This window comes from Physella acuta, unplaced genomic scaffold (genome assembly GCF_028476545.2).
Source record: "Physella acuta isolate Inbredline_101_S28 unplaced genomic scaffold, ASM2847654v3 ptg000494l, whole genome shotgun sequence".
In the NCBI taxonomy this organism is placed as follows: domain Eukaryota; kingdom Metazoa; phylum Mollusca; class Gastropoda; family Physidae; genus Physella; species Physella acuta.
Window position 1 is genome coordinate 904,114 of NW_026732013.1, and position 9,225 is coordinate 913,338.

Consider the following 9,225-nt stretch of genomic DNA (forward strand, 5'->3'; position numbering starts at 1 on the left):
CCGACAGAAAAACATACAGAAATCGAAATAGTCTGATAAAGAGATGTTTATTACACGATTGTACATCTTTTTTTAACGCACCCTCTTGTTATTAGCAGGTAGGAAAGATGTTCAAAATAAACTACCATACGATGAAAAATCTATTGACTTAAAATTTAATTTGAACAATACATTTTGAGCAGAGGCGTAGCGACCCTACCCGGCGCCCGGGGACAAACTTTTCGATTTGCACCCCCCCCCTCGAACTTTTCATTTATACCTCCCCTCAAACTTTCAATTTGGCGCCCCCCCCCCCCCTAAGGTCGGCGCCCGGGGACATATGTCCCCCCCCCCCGCCCCCCCCCCCCCTCGCTACGCCTGATTTTGAGCCACCCTCGTGTGTCAGTACAGAACACACCAATCAATGTATCGCACAGAGCTCATGGCGCCAACTGCGCGCCTTGATACATTTTTATGGCGCCCGAGAGAGAACGCCGCAAGGTTAACCAGTCCTGATCTCAATCAGCAATTAAGAATAGCAATATTTAAACGGAGGCCTATCAATAAATTAAAGTATCTTAGCGCCGTTTCCCAGGACCTTTAAAAAATTAACAGAACAACAAAACTTTCACACTCGGATTTTTTACCTTGACCTTTTGTTGAGCGTCAGAAACGAAAAGCGAAACTGGTTTTTGTTTTAGTAACAAACGTAATACAGTTCTAACAGTCACGGCGTCTCGGGACTGCAACTCACTTCTATGCGCGGCTACAGTAGACGCAAGTGTACAATACGCCATTAACCGCAGACGTGGAAACGTGACACTTGTAATCACAGCAGTCAATCAATGCGCGCGCAGCGTCAATAGCGCGGACCGCAACTTCAAAGCCGCAGGGAGACAAAAGACGGTGAAACGATCGCATTGAAAAAAATGAACTTCACCGTTTGACTTGATGACGCGTTCTTTCTCCCGAGGCAGAGCGTGCAAATACTCCATGAACCGGTGATAGTTTTTATGAAATTGACCAATAGCGCGAACAAATACAATTAAAATGAGTCTTATGCGTCAAAGTTCTTTGAGAAACTACATTTTAAGATTGACGAGAAACCATTGGATCGAGTTGAACATAGTCGTGTGAAGTTGAGAAACTTTGAGACATTCCACGCTGCTGGGCGTGTCTGTGTGTAGCTGGGGACCCGATGGTGTACATAAAATATAGACGAGCTCCAGAAAGGACCATAGTTAAACGGTGTTGACAATATATGCCGCGTAAGTTTTTATAACAATACATTTATTACTTATTTTAGCTATAATTCAGTTGGGCCTTAAGGTAGATGTTATGTTTTAGATCAATTGTATTTATTTTAGTATTTATTGAAAATTGTAACTACAGTTTTAAATTATTAATTGGCATGATTCAGTGCTTCGCAAAAAAAAAAAAAAAAGATTGTTATCAATTTCTTAATTCTTAGGTAAAATAAACTAATTTATGAAGAATAGTGGTAGTTAGCCAATTTTCCCCAATGTATAAAAACCTAAATAAAAGAGAATGTAAAGAAATCTCTGGTTTTATAAAGTGTAGGCCTATACTCTTCGGAAATCAGCGGAGTCAGTTAACGGAAGATGTATGGGGAGGCGGGGGTGCTTTACTTCTTGCATTTACAGTTCATTTACCCGCTACATTAATAATATTTAACTGTTCCGGTACTTTAATTTACCTCATTATTGAGCTCTTAATTCTACAATTTATCCCTAAACTTAATGGAACTAAACAAAACTTCACTAAACTAAATTGAGCTCAAATGCTACTGTGTAACTGTATGCTACTTTCGCGTCATATTCGTCCCCGCTGTTCTCTTCCCTTGCCATTTTTTTTCGAAGTTTTATTCGTTTTCCTCGTCTATAACAGGCAGGTTGGTTTTTTAAAAACCTTTTAAAGGAGATTTGTTTCTATCGCCCTTTCAGAATGTTTCGGAAATGTGTTAGACAAGTGTCATTAAATAGCTCCAACTCTAGACCAGTTACAATTTAGTCTGAGTGTTTCCTTTCCACCAACTGTGAAACACACTGACCCTGTTCCTCATTCATCAAATTTAACTCGTATATCAAAGCATCACTCGCTCGACGGCTCATATATAAAAAATCTCGTATGTCGGGGCACTTGTATTTCAAGGTACTGCTGTACATGATAAAAACCAGTTTCCGCCCCACCCCCAGAATTTCCAAGCGCGCACCCCAGCCCATGGACTTTCAAGTGCTCCTCCCTGGAGAAACATGCCCGAAAGAAACCCTGTTTACTTGCCGTTCATATCACTTACAACACCAGCAGAAAAATGCCTACTCTTTGCAACACGTTGTTGTTTTGTTATTTTGTGTTGCCTGCGCTAGAGCACGGTGATTCCCCTAAGCTTTGGATTTAAAATAAATTGGTTTTTCTAGAGCGTGTCAACAAGAGTAGTTTCCCTTTCTAACACAAGCCCCGCTCTCAGATCCTAGTTACTAAACCAACTCAATCAACTTCCGCCCACTAGATGGGGCTTTAGCACACATATTCAAAAATAGATTCAATATCCTATTCATTTAGATATGTTACACTTAATTAAATATCGACCATTGGTCTCAAAGAGTTAATTTGGAAATAGATTTTTCCGTTGCATGTTGAAAGTTTATTGTAAAAAGTAAAGTCTGACTAACATAAAATACAAGTTGGAAATTGTATGTGTTCTTAAGAACGGATTTAACAAGTGGCTCAGAGGCGTAGCGACCCTTCCCGGCGCCCGGGGACAAACTTTCGATTTGGCGCCCCCCCCCCCCCCCTAAGGTCGGCGCCCGGGGACATATGTCCCCCTCCCGCCCCCCCCCCCCACCCTCGCTACGTCTCTGAAGTGGCTACTTAATTAACCTAATTATAAATACTAAAGGCGAAGTTTATAATTAATGGCAATTAAGTAACAAAAAAATGCCCACTCGTAATTTTTACATGCCAGCTTTGTGTGCAGGAACCTACTTCAAAAGTCTTGTGTTCAATAAAGCCATATGTATCTCTTTCTTACCCCCTCCCCTCCCTCATACAACTGAGAACAGCACCAATAACTCCACGTATAAATCAAAAGTGCTTATCTCTGACTTGTGCTGTATTAGTTGTCACCCCTATATTAACAGGGGTTTATCTCCATGTGTGAAATGACATTTCACTAAATTATTGGGATATGGACGCCAGTTTTCACTCTACCAATGTTTTTATCTGCAATCGTGGACGGACATTTCACTAAATAACTGGCACATTGACACTTGCCTGCCATTGGTTGGGTTGTGCCTTTTGTCCTGTATATAGTCTCGGTTTTTCTCTTCTGTCGACTGACGAGCTTTTTATTATTAGGAAAAAAAATAATACGGGACAAAAACGGCCGCTTAATATTGGGGTTTTCAAGGTAAATTAGAGACGTTAGCTAGAACAACTTGTGTGCACGGAAAACCTGTCGTTCATTAGGTTTAGTACACAGAAAACCCGTCTTTTATTAGGTTTTATTAGGGCCGGGTGGCACATGTTGTGTTTGAAGGTTTGAAGTTGTTTCTTCTGTGTCTCGACATTGTGAACAACTTTTGACAGCGTGGTTAGCTCCGGCTACTTGTAGCTGCACGATTGGATTTATGAATAATTCCTTCATGAAATGTTGTGATTAAACAGTCATGGAGTAATTGAGGAGAAATGTTTTTGTCGTCCAGGTTGTTGATCCTGTGTGTAACCAACACAAAGCTGCGGGTGTAGGCGATAGTAGAACACCGTGACCAAGCTTACAGAACTGGTCGAGAACAAACTTCAACACATTCTTGTGTTTGTGACGACAAGAGACAAGAGGTGACCAAGTCTCTTTTGGTGACACAGTTGTTAACTGGTGACACACCTGGTGACCCAGCGATGGAAAATGTTCAAGTAGATCGACGCACCAGGAAGCGCAACATCCAACTTCAGCAACAGCTCAGCTACAGACTGCAGGTAACAAACTGGGGCTCTTTTACTCACATGGTTGTCAATAGGTTCGTCCACATTACTTAAACATCATAGGTTCGTTCACATCACTTCTACAGCATAGGTTCGTCCACATCATTTCTACATCATAGATTCGTCCACATATCATAGGTTCGTCCACATCATTTATAAATTATAGGTTCGTCCTCAACATTTCTGCATCATAGATTCGTCCACATTATTTCTATATCATAGGTTCGTCCACATCACTTGTACATATTTATCTTCGCACAATCTTTGTGCGATGTAACTGGCATTCATAGAATATGATATAAATAACACTCACCGGTCATTCACTCAGTCCATGTTTCCCATTTGTGTGCGTCCATGTTTGTCTACTTGTGTGTCGGTCCATGTTTCCCCATGCCATTTGTGCGTCAATCGTTATTTGCCTACATCCTTGTGTGTCAGTCCATATTTGCCTACATCCTTGTGTGTCAGTCCATATTTGCCTACATCCTTGTGTGTCAGTCCATATTTGCCTACATCCTTGTGTGTCAGTCCATATTTTCCTACATCCTTGTGTGTCAGTCCATATTTGCCTACATCCTTGTGTGTCAGTCCATATTTTCCTACATCCTTGTGTGTCAGTCCATATTTGCCTACATCCTTGTGTGTCAGTCCATATTTGCCTACATCCTTGTGTGTCAGTCCATATTTGCCTACATCCTTGTGTGTCAGTCCATATTTGCCTACACCCTTGTGTGTCAGTCCATGTTTGCCTACATCCTTGTGTGTCAGCTCATGTTTGCCTACTTATGTGTCAGTCCATGTTTGCCTACATCCTTGTGTGTCAGTCCATGTTTGCCTACATCCTTGTGTGTCAGTCCATATTTGCCTACACCCTTGTGTGTCAGCTCATGCTTGCCTACTTATGTGTTAGTCCATATTTGCCTACATCCTTGTGTGTCTACAGCTGTTGAATGAGGAGTATCGGATGGTTAAAGAGACACAGGAAGAAACACGTCAACAGCTGGCCGAGTTTCTGATGTGTCTGACACACAAGGCCCCAGGTAAGGAAAACACACGACACATTTAGCTGGCGTTAAAAGTAGAGACACAACACGTTTAGATGGCGTTAAAAGTAGAGACACGACACACTTAGCTGGCTCTGTGTTTTAAAAAAAATTAGTTGGCTAAATATGGTCTACATGTTTCTTTTATCATTTTAAGAGATACTGAAATAAAATTTTAATTTTACTTTTAAAAATAGTTCATTTGTGTTTTTGACATTTTACGCATCAAAATTTTGACTTTGAACACTGAAATCATTTTGTTTTCTCTGACACACTTTGACCACAGGTCTGAGCAGCTATGGCCATCCCAACACCCGAGCTATGGACCTAAAACATCACACCATTGCCAGAAGATACGATCTGGGAGAAAACGGAAGCTCACAGCTTGCCGATACCGGGAGCTCTCCACTGAAGGAGAGCAGCAAGAGATCCACAGATAGATCAAAGACGCCGCTTCAACGTTCAGAGCCACTGTCAAGAAAAGAATTCTTCAACAGGAAAATTATGCTCGATTCCAGGCGTCATAGTTTTCTGACAAACTCGCTGAAATCTTCCTCAGAAAACATTTCCATTAAAGTAGACACCCCTAGGCCGAAGACGCAGGAGGGTAGACTGGCATCCGTTGGCAGCACCATACAAACTAAGGCGGGAAAGTCTAGGATTGCCAAAAGCAGCTCTGAGCCGCGTGGAGATCGCGTGCAGAAGTGGGCTGTGAAGAACAAAAAGGACGAGGCAACAATGAGACAGGACGCTGCACGCAAGTCAATTCTGAACCAGTTCAGCATTATATTTGACCTGTCTCAGTCCCGAGTAGACAAATCGTCAGACAGCCCCACGCGTGAAGAATCAAACGCCAGTGTTGACAGCATGCAGCAGCCAACTTTCAATAAACCTTCAGCTAACTTGGCTCAAAAAGTAGCGTGGGGAACTCGTGAAGTTCGACATTTCGACTGCACTGATTTAGTCGAGTGTCTTGAAGACAGCCGTCTATCAAGCCACAGCGTTAAGACACATGTGTCTGTCAGACAGCACGTGTTTGCTGGAGGCGTTAGACCGACGTCGACTAGAGTATGTCGTCACAGATGTGCTGATGAGCATGTCAGTTCTTCACACAGACGGCCCAAGACAGCCCCGCCAAACTACGAACTCAAGCAGAGAGCTATGGTGGCGCCTCGACAGCAGGTACAGCATTTGTTTAGTCACGTGCTAGTCATGTGATAGTTGTGTGTGCGCAGTGTTTCTTTCAGACTTTATTCTCCCGGGGGGGGGGGGGGGGAGGCTGCTTGAAAGAAACAATGTGTCATAATAATTATTTTATTCACAAAACAAGTTCGAAAACAGTGGCCATCTCTGAGACTAGACGTGTGGTCTGATGCAGCACTTTACAATGGCTTAATCGAGAAATGCCTGAAAGAAACACTGGCAGTTATGATAGTATAGAGTAGTATAGAGCATCAGTAAAATAAACTGCTGGTAGTTCTGGGCAACTAAGCCAGAATAGAAATAAAAATCCACCAATGACTGAAGTGTCGCGTCAAGATCGATCACTCTAGATCAGGGGTCGGCAAACTGCGGCTCGCGAGCCGCATGCGGCTCTTTTGATATCAAGATGCGGCTCTCCAGCTCCTTGCACAAGTACTAATAATCTTAATAAAAAAATAAAATATTTGAAATTTAAAAAATGTTAGTGGCTCTTTAAAACCATGGAAATTTTGAAAATATTAACTTTTGGCTCTTCCGCTTCAAAAGGTTGCCGACCCCTGCTCTAGATACTACATCCAATAAAATAATCATTAAAAAAGTTTTGAAAAAACCCACGTTTTCTGATTGCACTAAAAAGTAGAAAATAAACGCTATACATCACAATAATGCAAGCGATCACTCTACTATAAGCGATGAAAAACGTGGGGCGCCGAAGTAAAAGTTATATTACTATTGATTAGATAATACTATTGACTTTTATTAGGGAGCTTGTAGAGAGTCAACAGTATTAGAAACTGTAAGAAAATCACGGCGCCCCACGTTTTTGATCGCTTATAGTAGAGTGATCGCTTGCATTATTGTGATGTATAGCGTTTATTTTCTACTTTTTAGTGCAATCAGAAAACGTGGGTTTTTTCAAAACTTTTTTAATGATTATTTTTTTTACTTTTTAGTCTTTGTTTGTTTGCATTAAAATCTTGCTATCGATTTTATCTTTTCACTTTTTTTGGGTAAACGAAGACAACTCGTAAAAAGACAACTCGTAAAAAGACAACTCGTAAAAAGACAACTCGTAAAAAGACAACTCGTAAAAAGACAACTCGTAAAAAACACGTTGTGTTAACACATAGATTTGAACCCGTGTCGAGTGGGATAGCAATCGTGTGCCCAACCACTCGACCATATCGTCTCCCCCAAACTGGCCTACCTCCTGTAACTTTAAACTCGGGTCAAACTAAATTATCTGCCCTTAAGCCTGTGGCGATGTGGGATCGTTCGCTTCACTGCGCGCGAGGTACGCGTCGCTCGTTTTTTTTTCTAATAGCTCGCAGAGGAGAATTATATATATAGATTATATAGCGGTATAAATGCTCAATAAAATGTTTCCATTGATCAATTTAGTAATAATAACAATTGAATATTCAATGGTCATCCAAAAGAAAGCTTCCCTGAAAATTTCAGCGCGCTAGCTAACTGGGAAGTGCCAGAAATTTCGATCGCAAGATTTGATTGGAAAGACAAACAAACACAGAAAGACACAGAGAAAGCAAGTTAAAGAAAACGTGGGAAAAAAAAAAAAAAAAAATAGCCTGAGATTTGCATCATACAAAACAATCCACAGAATTATAGTCCAACAACCAAAAACTATTGTTAAAGAAAAGTATCGACAGCACTCAATCACCTTTCAATGAACGAGAAACGTGATTGTAATCGATTACTTCACACTTTCAAAAACGAATATTGCAGACCTGTGTAAATAATGCATAAACAAAATTGCTTGGCCGTAACTGCAGATCTATTGTATCGATTTAACTATAATTACAATATCAACATTAGGTAGAAGCCTATTCCAATGTTGTCGGCACAAATAATAACAATGGTGTCAATGTCAACAGCAAAAGTTAATTCATTTTGTGATTTAAGTCTGATTCGAAAAGGTATTGTAGAACTAGGTACAAATTTGTGTCTGATTTTCAGGTAACAGGAGTTTTGTCTGATCTCACAATTGGACTTTTATTTTCAGGTAGCCGGAATTTTGGCAGAGATCCAGTCGAGACGAGCTACCACGCGAGCACTGCTACACAGGAGCAAGCAGCTGAATGGAATTGTCAAGCAATTAGCGCCACCTGAGCTAGATGAAAGCTTTAGTGACTAGCAGGACCGTGGTCAGCCAGCACAGATACAAGCAGGGCCATGGTCAGATACAAGCAGATACAAGCAGGACTGTGGTCAGCTAGCAGATACAAGCAGGGCCATGGTCAGCCAGCACAGATACAAGCAGGGCCATGGTCAGATACAAGCAGATACAAGCAGGACTGTGGTCAGCTAGCAGATACAAGCAGGGCCATGGTCAGCCAGCACAGATACAAGCAGGACCGTGGTCAGCCAGCACAGATACAAGCAGGACCATGGTCAGCCAGCACAGATACAAGCAGGACTGTGGTCAGCCAGCACAGATACAAGCAGGACCGTGGTCAGCCAGCACAGATACAAGCAGGACCATGGTCAGCCAGCACAGATACAAGCAGGACCATGGTCAGCTAGCACAGATACAAGCAGGACCGTGGTCAGCCAGCACAGATACAAGCAGGACTGTGGTCAGCTAGCACAGATACAAGCAGGACCGTGGTCAGCCAGCACAGATACAAGCAGGACTGTGGTCAGCTAGCAGATACAAGCAGGACTGTGGTCAGCTAGCACAGATACAAGCAGGACCGTGGTCAGCCAGCACAGATACAAGCAGGACCATGGTCAGCCAGCACAGATACAAGCAGGACTGTGGTCAGCTAGCAGATACAAGCAGGACCATGGTCAGCCAGCACAGATACAAGCAGGACCGTGGTCAGCCAGCACAGATACAAGCAGGACTGTGGTCAGCTAGCAGATACAAGCAGGACCATGGTCAGCCAGCACAGATACAAGCAGGACCATGGTCAGCCAGCACAGATACAAGCAGGACTGTGGTCAGCTAGCAGATACAAGCAGGACCATGGTCAGC

General features: G+C 42.3%; 1 protein-coding gene across 1 annotated transcript; it reads left to right on the forward strand.

Annotated features, from left to right (window-relative positions):
- The first annotated feature begins 3,838 nt into the window (after window positions 1-3,838).
- Window positions 3,839-8,499, forward strand: LOC131944515 (uncharacterized). Its single transcript, XM_059305190.1, has 4 exons — window positions 3,839-3,975; window positions 4,925-5,021; window positions 5,311-6,206; window positions 8,251-8,499. Exons 1-4 carry the CDS (start codon window positions 3,898-3,900, stop codon window positions 8,380-8,382), a joined length of 1,203 nt encoding a protein of 400 aa, XP_059161173.1. The 5' UTR covers window positions 3,839-3,897; the 3' UTR covers window positions 8,383-8,499.
- Window positions 8,500-9,225: the final 726 nt, after the last annotated feature.

Excerpts from the sequence above, each read along its gene's own strand:
- LOC131944515 (XM_059305190.1), top strand. The coding sequence starts at position 3,898 with ATGGAAAATGTTCAAGTAGATCGACGCACCAGGAAGCGCAACATCCAA. Across the intron at positions 3,976-4,924 it reads AGCTCAGCTACAGACTGCAG|CTGTTGAATGAGGAGTATCG; the intron begins GTAACAAACTGG and ends GTGTGTCTACAG. Across the intron at positions 6,207-8,250 it reads TGGTGGCGCCTCGACAGCAG|GTAGCCGGAATTTTGGCAGA; the intron begins GTACAGCATTTG and ends TTTTATTTTCAG.